Genomic DNA, 15,777 nt, shown 5'->3' on the forward strand with positions numbered 1-15,777 from the left:
GGGTTTACTGGATGTTTGACCAGGACCGCTCCAGAACCAGCAGGTTCCGTCCAGACCGGGCCTGGAAAGAAAACTTGCCTGACCAGAACCAGCCTTACCTGTAAGGTGGGAACCAGCATCTCGGTCTGATCCTCTGCTGCCACCTGCTGGACAAACACTGGAACTACAGCAGGAAAGATGCCACAGGAAAATAAATGTTTAAATTTAAATACAGATTTATTCAAAAACCACCTGGAAGGACCTGGAGAGACCTGGAAGGACCTGGAGTCTGACATGAGTCACATGATGTTTCCATCAATGTTTCTGGTTCCAGTCAGAAACTCTGGTTTATTAGAAACCTGACTGCAGCATTTATTCTCCTTCCGGTTATTAATGAAGCCGATAAAGACACGCCACACTTTTCAGATGTTTATTCTGCTGCTGCGCCGCAACAGAACCAGTCAGGGTTACAATCGGATCAGAACACAGAGAGGAAATTGTCAAACCTGTAATCGTTTCAGAAGACCAATCAGAGTGGCCCCTACAGGAAAACTGACCAATCAGAGCGGAGCTATGGGCTGGGAAACGTCAATGTTTACCAGTCATTCAGCTGAGGATCCAGAACCGGGTCTGGACCCATGCTGAGGTTCTATGGTATCAACAAACGACTGAAGCTTTCCATCCAATCAGCTGAATGGTCCGCTCTGGTTCAGTTTGGTTCTAAACAGCTGGTTCTGATGAAGAAGTTCTGGTTCCCTAAAGTCCAGAACCCTCATAGTCTGGGCCTTAAAGTTCTGGTTCTTCTGGTACGAGTCCACCTGATGACCTACAGAGGTTCTGGTTCCAGAACCAAGAGTCCAGAGTTCTGATGTCAGTAGGTCCGGTTCAGTTTACCGTCTGAGGTTCTGATGATGGGTCTGTCTGAGCAGAATCAGAGTCCCAGGATGTAGGAGTCCAAAACAAGTGAACAGAAACAGATGGTACCAGTACCAAAACAACTGAAACTGGTCCGGCGCAGAAGATGAGAAGAACAGTACAGAATCTCGCCCAGGGTTCTGGGAAACTCAGGACTGGCATCCTGGGCTCTGGGTTGGTTCTATTGGATCCTTGGCTGGTTCTGTTGGGTCCTGGGCTGGTACCGTTGGGTTCTGGAGCAGTTTCAGGTGTTCTGGACTCAGGTTGCGGGTCTCAGCGATGAGCCGCTTAACGCCGACCATCCATTGACTGACCTCGGTCACATGGTCGACCATCAGAGAGCGATGAGCTTCATCAGCAGAGTCCCAGTGACCGGCCTGCAGCTCTGGGACACACAGGTGGACAGACAGGTGGACAGGTGAGACATGAGACAGACAGGTGGGACAGTAGGGTGAGACAGGTGGGGCAGGTTACCTTGGGACAGGACGTCCATGCGTCTGGTTACAGGTAGGCTGAGTTTACCTGACCTCCAGCTGTCCTCCAGGAGGCAGAGCCTCTTAGCGACCTCGTTACACACCTGAGCCTGCAGACAGGTGATGTGTTAGTGTGTGTCCCTGCTGGCCAGGTGCGGTAATGCAGGCCTTCAGCGCTCCCTGCTGGTGGAAACTCACCCTCACGGAGCTCCTGCAGGCCTCTAGCGCTCTGTTCAGCACTGACATCACAGCCTCCAGGTCGGGCTCTGATTGGCTGCTATCCGCCTCTCCCTGCCTTCTCATTGGTCCTGTTTGGGCAGGGGGCGTGGCCTCAGGTGGACGTCCAGCTGGAGGAGATTAAAGTCGTCACTCAGGTGCCTTGAACAGGTGCAGTGAGACAGTTCTGACTCTCACCTGGCAGAGGAGGCGGAGCTACTCCACACATGGGTGGGGCCATGGGGTTGGAGGACAGAGGGGCTGTGGGTGGAGCTCCTGGACCTGGAGACCAATGAGATTCAGATGTTTCACATCAGATGACAGGTGAGGGAAAAGCAATGCTCAGGTGAGTCAGACTACCTGAATTCGCTGCTGGAACGGCTCTCTTGCTCAAGGGGTTCCTCTGAGGTCCGCGAGCCGTCTGCAGCCCGTAGGAAAACTGAGGGGGGTCATTCCAGCCCCGCTCCTGGTTACCTTGGAAACAGAAATGTAAATAAAGGCAGTCCAGCAGAAATCCTGATTATGACCAACAAAGAGAGACACTCTGAAACTGAACATGTTGATGGGAAAATAATCTCTAATAAACATTTATTTTACTGAAAAGAATCCAGAGACTCCCTGATGACTAAATAATAAATAATAATAAATATTAATCAAGCTTGGAATCACCTGCAGTTATTACCTCTGATCAATAATCCAAACTACCCGCAGCTTTAATCCAGCAGGACAGAAATGTATGATCAATAATTAAACATAACAATAAACATCAAGTTTATAAATCATCAGTGTTCCAGCACTCATACTTTGAGCTGGTTGACATTAGATGAGCTACTAATGACCCGAATTCACCGCGTCACACAGGTCTGTCATCACCGCCATAATGAATCCACTTAAACTCAGAGACTATTATGGGATAGATAGGAGAAGTTTGAATACAGAGGTTTTTAATTGAGGTTCCAGTCTGTGACTGTTAGCAGCCGGCTAACAGCTGCCAGACCGTTGTAATCCTCGCAGCGGGACTCTCGTAATGTTCTCCCGGACAGCACGGATCCTGTGGAGGAAACTCACCAGGTTTCACGTACATGTCCTCCATGTTGGAGCCTGGAATCAGCTGATTCTTTCCGGGGAGGCTGAGCGGAGCTAGCAGCTAGGCTAACCGGAAGAGCTTTTACAGAATAAAGGCGTAAATTAAACTTCGGGTAAACCCTGGATTTAATTAAAGGCCATTTCTTGTCTAACTCCCCTGAACTAAACACAAAGTCTTGTGTTTTGTTGTTGCAATAAATAACTCATTAAGTTAGATAACTGCAGTCACCACATCCGGTCAGAATGTCAAAAAATAAAAGCTTCTGATGTAACCTGTTTTTAATTAATTTTGACTCTTCGATTTCTCTTGTCTTATCTTTTCGTTAAAGTCATATTTATGCACATTTACATGTTCAAATGTGCCAAAGAATCAACTCCTGACTGAAGTTTTTACACTGAGAGAAAACTAAAGCATCAAAATTTAGTATATTGCAGCAAAAGTAAAACAATATTGCTGTATGTTTGTGTTTTAATGTGTTTACATTCATAAAACTCATAGCTAGGTAATATAAAGTTAATATAAATTCTTTTTTAAGGATGATTACTTCTATCTGTTTTCTGCTTTTATTTTTCACGCAGGGCAGTTAATGCCTCCAACTGTCTGTGAGTATGTGGGGTCCATCTTGGACAGGTCACCCATCTGCTGCAGCAGCAGCTAACCTAACAGGCATATTTCTGGGCTGTGGGAGGAAGCCGGAGTACCCAGGGAATGTCCACATGGACAACAAGCCTGACCACTGGCTGGGATTCAAACTGTGTCATCAAAATGAATCCAGAAACAAAATGTTCAGTTTGACTCTGTTTGAAGTCCTTCAGAAGACTTATCGTCATATTTACTTTGAAGAGGTGAATAATTCTACTTCCTGTTGAAAAGGCTAGCTTTACGTGCTGCCAGTTCCTCAAGAATGTCCGGGAGGTGGCCACCGTGACACGCCTATTGAAACAGTGTGACGTCAGCACGGCGTCAGGTGGATTTACAGTGACTATTTTACAGACCTTTTTTTTATTCTTTGTTTTGGTTTTTCTAGCCAATGAAGTTCATGCATAGATATTGCTTTACATCGCTTGACTGCATTACCTAAATCAGGGTGTCCAAAACGGTGGTCAGGGGGGCATTTGCGGTCCCCAAACTGATTGTGTGTGGCCCTTGTAAATCATGCAAATTCTTCCCCACAGCATAATTGTTTGATGTAGATAGAAACCTTCTATTTTTAATTAGGTCAACACCGTCACATCACACATTAAAGTCTTCCTACAGTAGAAAATATTGGCCACAGGTACAATTTTTTGTTTTCTAATTGCTTTTTTGTCAAGCTGTAGATTTTTCCTGTGACCTTTACTCAAAAACTGACTTTGCTACATCCTGAGGCAAAATGAAATATTTGGATTTATATGAGTCCATCAGAACTTCAAGGTTCTCCGCTGCTGAGAGTCGCATCATTGCTTCCACTGAGCATGATGACGTATTTCCTGTTCCAGCTTCAGCCTCAGGATGAAGATGTTCCAACAGATTTTACTTTCAGCATAACTTGCTGTAGTGGAGTCATTTTTTTACAGGGATGGGCGAGTGAGGCAGAGAGGGAGTGCAGTGATGACATCATCAGGAGGAGGAGGAAAACAGCACCCTTCATCAGACGGAGAGGAGAGAGGCAGAGAGGAGGCAGAGAAAACGCCGGGACGGGGAACAAAACAAGGGAGGAGAAGAAACACTGATGGTGTCTGAGAGGAGGGCAGACGGCGGGACGAGAGACACCCACAGAGACAGCGGGACAGCGGGGGAGAGACAGGCTGCAGCAGCCGTCCTCTGGGCCTGATCAGCTGACTGCAACTCACCGGGGAGGGTGGAGCCATGATGGGCAAGGATTACATGCTGGCCATCATCATCGTCAACTATGATGGTGAGGCACATACACACACACACACACACACGCATTCAGGTTTCCATCTGATCCTAGGTCCGGGGCGTGGGACAGCATTATGAGGACCGTCCTCATAATGGATGTTTAATCCTGATGCAGGTTGGGGCTTATGTTGGATGTTTTTGGGTGTAAATGCTCAGATGCTCAATGACGTTTTAGTTTCAATCCCAACTAGTGGCACAGTTAAAGGCAGAAAGTCCTGCAGTTTGACCAGAGTTCATTTGGTCAAACTGAGTTTAGTATTCGACAAAGATGAAGATCCGAAGCAGCTCATCAAAGACCAAACTGCAGAACTAGAACTGATAAGAAACAAAGTGTCTGACTTGCATCAGTCTGGAAACAGTTCCAGAACCACCTAAGAGGTCCTGGACTCCAGAGAATCTCAGTCAGAACCAGGATTCACACCTGGAACCACAGTGAGCCTTCCCAGCAGGCCGATCCATCAGAACCACTCATGAACAACCTGTCAAGAAGGTCCAGAAGAACCAGAACCCGTGGAGCTCTGCAGGACTCCTGACTGAAGCGGCTTTGGTAGTTCAGTAGTTTGCTGCTCTGCTGCATGAATGTTTTCTCTGCTGGATTTATATTAACCAATCACTCACATTACTCCCATCCCTGAGCTGATTCTACATCTGGTTCTGGTTGTGATCCATTTTCTGCCCTCAACTAGAACCTCCTTCAGCTTCATCTTCCTGCTGGTAATGAAACTCTGTACTCAGTTTCTGCATCTCTTCGTCATGTCTTTAACTTGATATCAGCAGAAATTGGATTTATGACTTCAAAAGAATCTGCTGTTTGAGTTCCAGACAGAACTCGATGGAAAGTTTTAATTATTTCTGACAATGTTTTAGAGATTCCTCCTCCAGAAGTCCAGCTGAAGTCCTCTCTGCCTCTGGACCTGCAGCTCTTCAGCAAAATCCCTCAGAGTCTGGAGGACCAGGAAGAGGAAGGAAGTGTTTGTGAGGAAGAGGAGGGCGAGTCCTTTAATGGGTCGTCCTGTTTCTGCTGCATAGGACATCCAGCTGTCTGTCCCTGTCTGCTGGTTTGGACCTATCAGAGCCGGATATCAACACCTGGAGTGGCTGATGCTTTAAAACAATCTGGACCCAGAGACTCTTGGAGGATAGGGTTCTGGTTCTGTTCAGAACCCGGGCCTCCGCTCAGCAGCTGACAGAGATGAAGGATGTCTAGTCTCTCTCAGCTGATTCAGCGGTTCGTGTGTCCGAGGGTTTATTAATTATTCACGGCTTCTTCAGTTTCATCTCTTCCTGCTCAGCAGTTTGACCCGATCGATGGTGCCGGTCCTGATACATGATGTTGGATCAGCAACATGATCTGGGTTCAGAGAGCCGCTGCTGCAGGAGGAAATCAGAATCCAGTCTTACCCGCGGGTCAACAAGACAGAACCGAGTCCTATCAGAATAGAAACCTCAACCAGATCCATCTGAAACCACCAACCCGCCGTTCACCGGAGGATGTGTTAACTCTAACAGAACCTTTTTCTGTTCGGGTCGGGTCAGACTGAATGTTAGCTTTAGTGTTAGTCACATTAGTCAGCATGCTTAGTCCCAGGTCTGTTTTAGTTGGTTAAATTTATTCAACTAAAACTAAAATCTACGCTTTAGAGTAAAATAATCCTAACCCTCCAATGTTTAATCTGACCTGAACCTTCAGAACCACATAAAGACGGTTCCAAAGTGGGTCTTCTCTCAGCTGAAGAACATTTCCAGGCTCAGAGGACTAATGTCTCAGCATCAGAGAAACTCATCCAGGCGTTTCTCTTTAGTGGCATTGATTTCTGCAGCAGCAGCTTTACAGGTCTGACTAACAAATCAGGAAGATAGAGCACATCACCCAGTTCTACAGTCCTTTACTGAGAGAACAGACTTTAATATGCTTTTGTTAAAAACTATGAAGCTAACTGAGTTAAAGTAGAAATCCAGGTGAGCTGTGAAGCACGGACCATTAAAAACAGTGGAGGTAAAGGTGGAGCTGCAGTGATTGGTGGCTCCAACAGGACCTGCTTCAACCTTGGGCCGGTTCTGCTGTCCTGAGTGATGAACATGGTTCTGATGAGTCAGCAACGACCCTCGATGATCAAGGTGACCTTCATCTGTGGGAATGAAACTGCTGAGTCAACGAGGAGGACATAAAGAAGAGGAGGGTTAAATTTCCTGCTTCGTCCTTATGCAGGCATCAGAATCAATATGTCATCTGATCACAGCAAAATATAAAAACAACGCGTGAGCTGCTGACACGGACAGCTGATTGGACAGGAGCTCTTCAGCCCAGCGACTGATTGGACAGAAGAAACTGATCAATAAGTTCTCTACTTCTGTTGAAAGTCTGAGTTCAAATCTTCAATTAAAACATAAATCTTTCACCAACCTGACAGATGGAAAGTTGACTTAAAACTCTTAGAGGAATTTATAATAAAGATCTTTTAAAATATGTTTTAAAAGCCTGCAACGACAGATAAAAATAAACATTGTTGATTAAAAGTGATAAATATGTGGTTTTCTCCTCAGACCCAAATTAAGTTTATTCACACGGCACATTTCAGCAACAAGGAATTTTAGAGTGTGTTCACCATGAAACATCATTCAGTCACCAATTATGAATTTATTTTATTGTTATGAGACAATAAACATTACATTTTGTCAAATGTCATCATCAAATATGACGATCAATGTCCCAGTTCATAGAAATGGAAGGCAGCTCTAGACAAGTGGTTTTGTTCTTGATTTAAATGAGCTCAGTGTTTCAGCGGTTTTTCTGGTTCCAGATTAGTGGACCATAAACATTTATATTTGTTTTTTCAATTTAATAATGGATTAATTGTTATTCTTTGTCTCTGTGCTTTTATCTGTTAAAGAGGACCTGCTTATTTACAATCTTTCCCATAAATGCTGCATAATCTCTGTTTTAAATGCAGGCGGAGATCATCAGGGATTTTTTAACCGGCTCCAGATGTGATGCGAATTTTATTCTAGCAGCTGATCTGTTTGTTTCCTGAAATAAAGCACAGAAACTGAAACATTTAACTCCTTGATGGTTCATTTTACTACATATTTACTAATTCTATAATTATATTGTAAATGTATTTGTTTTATATTTATTTTACAATGACTCGCAGATCAAAACTGGTTGGCTATTATAGAGGCAGTTTGAATGGATCTGATAAAACCCGTCACTTCACTCCTGTGTTACCTGTGGGGAGCATTGCTGCCTCTAGGGGGCGGTGACAGAGATAGGTGTGTCTGTTTGATGACAGCTTTTTGCTTCCCTGCAGACAACATCTGGACAGACCAGAACCTCCTCCTGGATCCAGACCTTCCCTCTGGCTGGAGGACAATCAAAGACTCCACGGGGACCTACTACTGGCACGTTCCCACTGGCGCCACCCAGTGGCAGCACCCCCGCCTTACCGGGACATTAAAGCCTCTGGAGACACAGGTGAGACTTGACTGGTTTTCCTCTTGTAGCTTCTCCGGTTGCACCAGTGTGGCTCAGCCTGCTCTTCTTCTGTGGTGTTTCAGCAGGAAGAGGCAGGAGACCAGAGTCCCACCAAAGGCACGGAGGGAGCCTCTGAGGAATGGTAACTCAGGATGAATGTCCGTCTGTTAGGTTTGCTGGGGGTCAAACAACTTCTGAACAGTTGCTTCTGGACAGACAGATGTTCTGTTAGCCTCACATCTGGACCTCAGGCCCAGTCAGGTCCTAGTAGTTGGGAGGTGGAGGCGATTTTACTTGTTTCTCCAGTAGTTTTTATGTCCACATCCCCATAAACCAGTTTTTACCTCCACATTCCCATAAACCACCAGTTTTTGTCTTCATCCCCGTAACCAGCAGCTCTAAAGTGTTTATGCTAGTAAACCAGCAGTTTTATGCAGATGGTGTCTTGACGTCCTTTACTGTTCAGTCATCATCGGCATCTCCACAGCTTATATGAACTTCTTTTCCCTCAGGTCTTCGTGGCAGGAGGACTATCTCACAGACCATGACCCTGACTCAAAGGTAGCACAAAAATATCTTCTCTATGAAAGACTGTACTTTTGTTCCAATACACCGACAATAATATGGAAGTGATGATGAAGGGCATGACGCCAGAATAAAAGTTTAGCTCCTCCTCTGCATTAGGATTTAATCTGATGGTCTAATCTGTTCTAATCTCTCTCCACCATAGTTTTGTGTAGCAGTAATCTGATGTCGCCTGCCTCTCTGCAGTGCTTTGCCGTTCGTTCCCTGGGCTGGCTGCAGGTGGAGGAGGAGGATCTGTCTCCGGGTCGCAGCAGCTTAGCTGTCAGTAACGTCATCCAGCAGCTGTCTCACTGTGGCAGCCCCGAGCAGAGAGACAGGTCTGGGGCCTGGGGCGAGGTGAGACGTGAGGGCTGCCTCCAGTGGCAGTATGCTGGAACTGCACCTGTTTTTATCTGGGTTTTACTGTGAATTTGATTTCTATGCAACGACAACAGTTCTGCAGTTTGATATTGTTGGTCATATTCACAGCACCTCCATGGATTAAAAATGCCATTCACCTGCGTAATGTTCTCCTGACCTGTTCTACTCACCAGCCACTAGGGGGCTCACTAAACTAATGTTATATTAACAACCTTGGATCCTGATAAACCAGAACAGGTTAAGCTAACCGGAGTCAGCAGGAAGATGCTTATGAGAGCATGTTCTGACCTGCAGGGTCGGGAGATGATGCTGGTTCTCAAGAAAGACACCTTGACCTTATTGGACCCATTAGACCACACACCCCTCCATTGTCAGCCAATCATCAACATCCGAGTGTGGGGCGTGGGCTGCAACAACGGCAGGTGAGTCAATCAGACCCGGGTTGCTCGAAACAAAAAAACTTCAGAATCGACTTCAATTACATTATTATGACTCTAGATCAGAGTTCTGTAGGTCCAAGCCTCCAGCGGGACTCAAAGACTGGACCTGCAGAACGCTGGTCTAGACTCAACCTAAGCTGGGGCCAAGCTACATGACTTTTCTGCCGGTCCTGAGCCGGGGAAAGTCTGGACTAGTCCACAAAGTCTGGACCAGTCCGCTCTAGTTTGGGTCAATCGGCAAGGCAAGCGGGCGAGTTAGTGAAAGAAGGGAACCGTTCCTTGGCCTCGGTTAAACAAACATACGGGGCGACCCGGTTGGGTTGTCTGAACAGATCATCGACACGACTGTAAACATGTGCTGCTGACAGCCAATCAGAATGAGGCTGGGACATGACAGGTGCTGTGAGTCGCCTTCAGTAAAAAACGTTATGTGTAGCTATCTGACATTACAAATGCACAGCGCTGGGCAGTATAATATTCAGCTTGTTAGTCACAGTCATGCCAGGATAAAATCAGACTAAAACAGCAAATAATGAAGGAAATTATAAATAAATCAAATAATTCATTTTTAACAACAAGTAAACATTTCATAGGTTTAATTAATTTTGAATTTATTCATCCCAGCAGGGAAATTATTTCGCAGTTACAGCACACGACAGGAGCTGTGTCTGCAGGCAGCCAGCTGAGCCGGCGCCATTTTTTGAAGGAGGACATGCGGCAAAGGTCGTCGGGACCGGGAGTCGAACCCGCGACGTCCGCGGGTCTAAGGCCTCCAAACGTGGCCTGCTGTCATTCTGCACGTTAATTACGTGCAGAATGAAGTTATTTTTATTTGTGTGATCCAGACATGATAGTGTTTGTTATACACAAAACATGTTTATGATAAAACCAGCTTTGAGAATTGTTCTAAAACAAATTATGACCCAAACTCTCAACTATAGCAGATCTGATCGGAACCATCAGATCTATATAAATCTGTAGGATAAACTTTGCAAATTTAAAATAATGTAATTTTATTTTTATTTCTCTTTTTTTATTAATTTATGATGAGTGAAACTATTCAATTCAATTCACTTATTTATCCATCCATCCGTTTTCTATATACTATTGTCCCTTAGTAAAAAGCTTAGCATTGAAAGTTCATTCCACCTGGATGTAGCGACAGCAGAACAGGAATATAACCCATTTGAATATCTGCTCTTAGCGCCCCCTGGTGATGGGTTAGGCCCATCAGACCTTCAGAACGCATCAAACAGAGAGTTTGATGAGTTCAGAGTGATTCATCTGGTCTGGTTGATCCTGAGTGCTGAAACTAAAGCCGGTCTGTAGAAACCAGTCATGTCGTCTGTCCCCAGCTTGGACAGTCCACCTGTTCATGACCTGTCCGTCAGTCTCACCTGTAGCTGTAGGACGGGTCCGGCCTCTGAGGAGGGTGTTCCCAGTCATTTTGCTAAGCTAAGCTGGACTCACTGCTGCTGCTTTGCTCCTGCATGCTGAGAAGCTCAAATCAAGCTCACCTTTGTGTTTTGCGCTCTAACACTGTTGCTCTCTGTTTCTTTGCCACGCCCACCCCATGTGTGCAGGGACAGGTAAACCCCTCCACACTCACAGCCGAAAGTCAGGGTCATCCATGGACTTCCCCCTGTGCTGCCGCCGCTCACCAGGCTCTTTGTGTGTGTGTTTGTGGTGCATTCAGGGACTTCGCCTTCGTGGCCGGCGATAAGGACAGCTGCGTCCTGAAGTGCCATGTGTTTCGCTGTAACGCTCCGGCCAAGGCCATCGCCTCCGCGCTGCACGAGATGTGCTCCAAGGTGAGACTCCAACGCCTGAAGTACCCTGCTAGTGAACTGATGAAGACCAAAGTCTGAAGAGCTGAGTCCAGCTTGGTGGGCTGAGTCAGAACCAGGACACTGATCAACTGATTACCATCAGTCTGAACAACTCCAGAGCAGCAGGCGCTCATCAGGTTGCTGCAATGGAGACATCAGCAATCAAAACAACTGGAGCAAGGTCTGTTGATTCTGCTGGAGGAGGTCCTGGATCTGTTGGACCTGCTGGAGGAGGTTCTGGTTCTGTTGGACCTTGTGTTAGACCCAGTTTTTGCTATCTCCTCACTGATCATCATGGAAACACGGTTTCCTCCTGCTCTGTTCAGTTCTGACCTAATTCTTTCTTCCATGCAGATGATGTCGGAGAAAGCTCTGATGAGACCGTCGCGTTCTCTTACCATGGAGAGCATCTCACCTGAAGACCTTCCCAGACAAGGTGACTCACCTTCTCCGGGTCCACTTGGTACCATTTACAGGTTCTGTAACCATGCTCTGTTGTTTCAGTGGAGTTCCTGGAGGTGGTGAGGCAGCAGGTCCAGAAGTTTGAGGTCCAGTACATCGGGAACCTGCCGGTGTCCAGAGCCATGGGTAGGACAGAGACTCACCTGTTGTCCACCAGGTGTTCTGTAGCTCTGTTTTAGTTCCCAGATTGTTAAACCGACTAATCAGATAATCATCCCTGGGTCGTCAGCTCCAGAATATCCTAAAGATCTAGTTCCCAGTTTCCCCAGCAGCCTGAGGCCTAATCCACACCTAGCCAAAGGCTACATAAACATTTACATGCATTTGGTCCTTCTATCTGAACAAAAACCCAGGTTAATATCAATAAAAATGATTATTTATAAAAACTCCAACCACAACAGAGGTTTGAGAAAACTCTGTCTTTGTGTGTTCATGGGAAGAAGGAGTCTTAGTATTGACACATTACAGTCTACAACAGATATTATGGCAATATATCAACTTACTCGGTTTCCCAGTCTATATCGTCTTGTGTTTTTATCAACTTTATGTTCTAATATTGTATTTAAAAGTTGTTCAACCTACAGGTGAACCTCCTGGTGGCATGTTTGACAGGAAGTCATGGTTGTTTAGAACCAATTTAATTGGTTTATCACTTTTAGCTTTGTGCTACACTGCCCCCTATGGGTCTGGCATGTTTAAGACAATGCTCAGGGCAGATTTGTTCATGTGGATGAAAACGTTTCTGACACTGATCTGTAAGATATGACTTTTTATCAAATGTGACAGATTTGTTTGTATAAAAGCTACGTGTGGACAAGGCCTCTGCTGATCCCGATCAGTAGACCCAGTTCTGAATAAAGGGGAGTTTTGTAACCAACCCGCCGGACCACCTGCTGTTCTGCAGGTATGGAGGTGTTGAACAGAGCCATCGAAAGCATCATGAACTCCACAGACCGTGACGACTGGGAGCCAACGGTGATCCACATCAGCGACAGGGTTCTGTCTCTGTGGAAGGGGGAGGTACAGTCCTCGCCGCTGGTGGAGCTCAGGTAATATGTCGCCTCACCTGTCTAACTGTTGCTGGTTGCCAGCAGGATGGAGACGAGCCACTCTGGGAATGCCAGGTGCGATTCCTCACCTTCCTGGGTGTCGGCCATGACAGCCACACCTTCGCCGTCATCGTGGACGCTGGGACGCAGCAGTTCGAGTGTCACGTGTTCTGGTGTGAACCGGACGCAGGGATCATCTCTGAGGCCGTCCAGGCGGCGTGCATGGTGAGGATGAGGATGAGGATGAGGATGAGGATGATGATGATGATGATGATGATGGTGATGTTGAGGATGATGAGGAGGGGGAGGACGTTGAGGATTATGAGCTTTTACAGGGAATCAGAACACAGCTAAAGACTTTCACATTTTAGTATCTGTGAAATTCAGAGACAGAAAAATATAATCACCCTTAGAGAGAAGCTGGAGGCCTTCCTGTTTCCTGTTAGGGGCCATATCACAGTGATAGTACTACTAATATACTGCTGATAGTACCACTGATAGTACTACTAATAGTACTGCTGGTATTATTGCGTATTATTATCTGACTGATTGGAGGTTTAACAAACTGAGCTGTGAATTAGTTTCCATCCTTAGCAGTACTGTTTATCACCACAGGGGGAGCTATCTCCCTCTGACTGCAAACAAGCAAAGTAAGATGTCATCAGGCTGCAACTGATGGCTATAGAGCTGTGAAAAAGTATTCACTCCCTTGCAGATTTATTCTATTTTTGCTTTCTTGTCTCACTGAAACATTTCAGATTATCAAACAAAATTTTAATATCAGAGAAAGAAAACTTGAGGAAGCCCGAAAAGTAAATGATGAAGCGAAAACATCTGAGCCCCTTCAGGCTGGATGTGAATAGTAATCCCACCCTGAATTGCCTGGGATGCCCAACACTGTGTGGTCATTCATGTGTTTTGTAGTCATTGTGTTGTCGCCCCCTGCTGGTGGATCATCTCATTGTCTCCTCCCATCAGCTCCAGTACCAGAAGTGTCTGGTGGCTCAGACTCCGCCTCCCAGAACCAAATCTTGGCGTGCAACTCCATCCAAGGTGAAACGAGCCAACTCCATGGACGGCGTCGCCTTTCCCCCGTTGACATCCCATCACCATGGAAACAGCAGCAGCAGCACCACGTTGGTGCCGATGCCGAAGGGCAGCAGCAGCAATGTGAGGAAAGGGATGATGGCATTCTTTGAGACGTTCCGCAACAAACAAGCCGCCACCTCGTAGTGATGGCCGCCGTACGCCGCTGGTCCGACTGGACTGCGATGACATCAGCGTCTGAACTGGCAACACCTGAGGCGAGACCCACCTGAAGAGCAGCTGGATTCCTGTCTCACCTGTTGCTGCTACTGAGCTGAACAGGAGGAACGTCTGCAGGTGTCTGACCAATCAGAGCGATCAATTCTTCCTTCGTTTAGAACAAACCAACCTGTAGAAACTGAACCTACTCAGGATTTTCAGATGTTAGCTGTCAATACCAAGTTACTCCTTCACAGAACAGCAGAGAACTGCTCTGATGAAGAGTGATGAAGGTCCAGGAGAATTTCTGCCTCTGATTTCCCTAAAATGTCCTTCAAAAGCAGAAAAGTAGAGTTAGAGCAGAAAACTTCTTCCATTCCAGACAGCAGCTCCTCTGTCTGCTTCAGCTTCTTCTGAATGGAAACCTTGAAGCTGCAGTGAGTGCTGCTGACCATCAGGGGGCACACACTAGTCTCACATTTCCTGGTTTCCCTCCTGATTGGCTGATGCCTCTACAGGTTGAGGAGTTTTCAAGTTTCAGGAAGCAATAAGCTGCTGAGGCTCTTTATGTCTGGAAATGATGTCATGTATGAATGAATCTGAATAAAACAGAAAATCCTTCATTCTGCTTCCTGCTGACTTGATTTATTGTTCTTTTATTTATCAGTTTATTTTAATTTGCAATATAGCTTTATGTTTAAGTTGCATAACAATAACAATATAATGTTTTCATTGCTTATTACAATGAAATGTAAAAATCAGTTGGTAACTGGGAGATTGTTTTAGTTCTGAGGATCCTGTGTCTCCCAGTTTGACTTTGGGTCCCTACAGCCACAGGCAGACCTCCAGATATCAGTTACCCAACATGGCGAGCCAGCCAGGAGGATTTTACTCCTCAAACAACCTTTGTATAGAGTTTACCAAGTACCCATTGCAACTTTGACCAGAGAAAAATATGGCTTCTATTGTTGAATTGGCAGTAAGTATGGCACAAATGCCTGGAGATTGATCATTTTGAAGGGCATACTCCATGGTGACACAGATTAAGGTATTGTTGAGGTTGTATCATCGTAAGTCAGTAAAATAGTAAGACTCAAAGACCTTAAAGTGATTGTTGACTTTGACTCAGAAGAGTCTCTAAAGCTCATTAGCTTTTCCTCTGTGATGCAGTGAGAACTGAGTCTCAAAAAGAAATTTGAATTGAGGTTTTACCTTGTTCCCTTCAGCCATAGACAAAAACCCTGAAGCCACAAGTTCCCTTAAAACTGCAGACTGAACAATGCAGCTCAGACTCTCAGGATGAGGAATATTAAAAAGATATGACACCATGGAAATGGTGAATGATGTTGGAACCAGAAATGATGATGATGAAGTGAACAAGGACATATAAAGGTAATTTAAGATCCATATGATGGAGACAAACAGAAACCAGCAACACTGAACTGGGTGAGACAAATGAAACATTTCCAGAGCCACCAGTTAATCCTGAAGCTCCAGTGTTTGAGCCACAACAGATTCAGGATCAGGAGCTGCATGAATCGAAATCAGTAGGGCAGCAGCTATAGAGTGAGCAAACTCAGTCACCCACTCCCCAAACGTCCAGACATCCATCAGAGCTTGTGATGATCGATGTGGAGCTGAAACATGTGAGGTCATCCCTGTTGGAGCAGAACTCCAGGAAGGGAATGCTGAAGTCAGGAGGTCGACGAAGGAAAGACTCCCAAGAAACTGACTGCCATTCCTTAGGGAAGAACTGGTGGTAG

General features: G+C 45.8%; 3 protein-coding genes across 9 annotated transcripts in view; 1 reads left to right on the top strand and 2 right to left on the bottom strand.

The window, feature by feature from the left end:
- mcm8 (minichromosome maintenance 8 homologous recombination repair factor) overlaps positions 1-15,777 on the bottom strand; it is a 216,385-nt gene that overhangs the window by 108,101 nt on the left and 92,507 nt on the right. The gene's annotated exons all lie outside the window — the stretch shown is intronic.
- sra1 (steroid receptor RNA activator 1) lies at positions 396-2,859 on the bottom strand. The gene is made up of 6 exons (XM_032552493.1): positions 2,652-2,859; positions 1,944-2,057; positions 1,782-1,865; positions 1,566-1,714; positions 1,369-1,477; positions 396-1,279 (listed from the first exon to the last, which is right to left on the bottom strand). Exons 1-6 carry the CDS (start codon positions 2,674-2,676, stop codon positions 1,044-1,046), a joined length of 717 nt encoding a protein of 238 aa, XP_032408384.1. The 5' UTR covers positions 2,677-2,859; the 3' UTR covers positions 396-1,043.
- apbb3 (amyloid beta (A4) precursor protein-binding, family B, member 3) lies at positions 4,287-14,637 on the top strand. Of its 4 annotated transcripts, none has more exons than XM_032552465.1 (13): positions 4,287-4,567; positions 7,881-8,044; positions 8,131-8,186; positions 8,557-8,605; positions 8,816-8,965; positions 9,284-9,411; positions 11,013-11,018; positions 11,126-11,240; positions 11,613-11,694; positions 11,763-11,846; positions 12,625-12,740; positions 12,812-12,994; positions 13,748-14,637. In XM_032552465.1, the coding sequence occupies exons 1-13, from the start codon at positions 4,519-4,521 to the stop codon at positions 14,000-14,002; spliced, it is 1,437 nt and encodes a 478-aa protein (XP_032408356.1). In that variant the 5' UTR covers positions 4,287-4,518; the 3' UTR covers positions 14,003-14,637. The 4 variants fall into 4 exon arrangements, with proteins under 4 accessions (XP_032408356.1, XP_032408357.1, XP_032408353.1 ...); XM_032552462.1 differs by having other exon boundaries at positions 4,289-4,567; positions 8,128-8,186; XM_032552463.1 differs by having other exon boundaries at positions 4,293-4,567; positions 8,128-8,186; positions 12,815-12,994.

The sequence above is a fragment of the Xiphophorus hellerii genome, chromosome 22 (genome assembly GCF_003331165.1).
Source record: "Xiphophorus hellerii strain 12219 chromosome 22, Xiphophorus_hellerii-4.1, whole genome shotgun sequence".
Lineage (NCBI taxonomy): Eukaryota > Metazoa > Chordata > Actinopteri > Cyprinodontiformes > Poeciliidae > Xiphophorus > Xiphophorus hellerii.

Coding starts and splice junctions, on each gene's coding strand:
- sra1 (XM_032552493.1), bottom strand. CDS start 2,676: ATGGAGGACATGTACGTGAAACCTG. Junction 2,058..2,651: donor GGACATGTACGTGAAACCTG/GTGAGTTTCCTC, acceptor TCTGTTTCCAAG/GTAACCAGGAGCGGGGCTGG. Junction 1,478..1,565: donor CCTGCAGGAGCTCCGTGAGG/GTGAGTTTCCAC, acceptor ACCTGTCTGCAG/GCTCAGGTGTGTAACGAGGT.
- apbb3 (XM_032552462.1), top strand. CDS start 4,519: ATGATGGGCAAGGATTACATGCTGGCCATCATCATCGTCAACTATGAT. Junction 4,568..7,880: donor CATCATCGTCAACTATGATG/GTGAGGCACATA, acceptor GCTTCCCTGCAG/ACAACATCTGGACAGACCAG. Junction 8,045..8,127: donor TAAAGCCTCTGGAGACACAG/GTGAGACTTGAC, acceptor GTGGTGTTTCAG/CAGGAAGAGGCAGGAGACCA.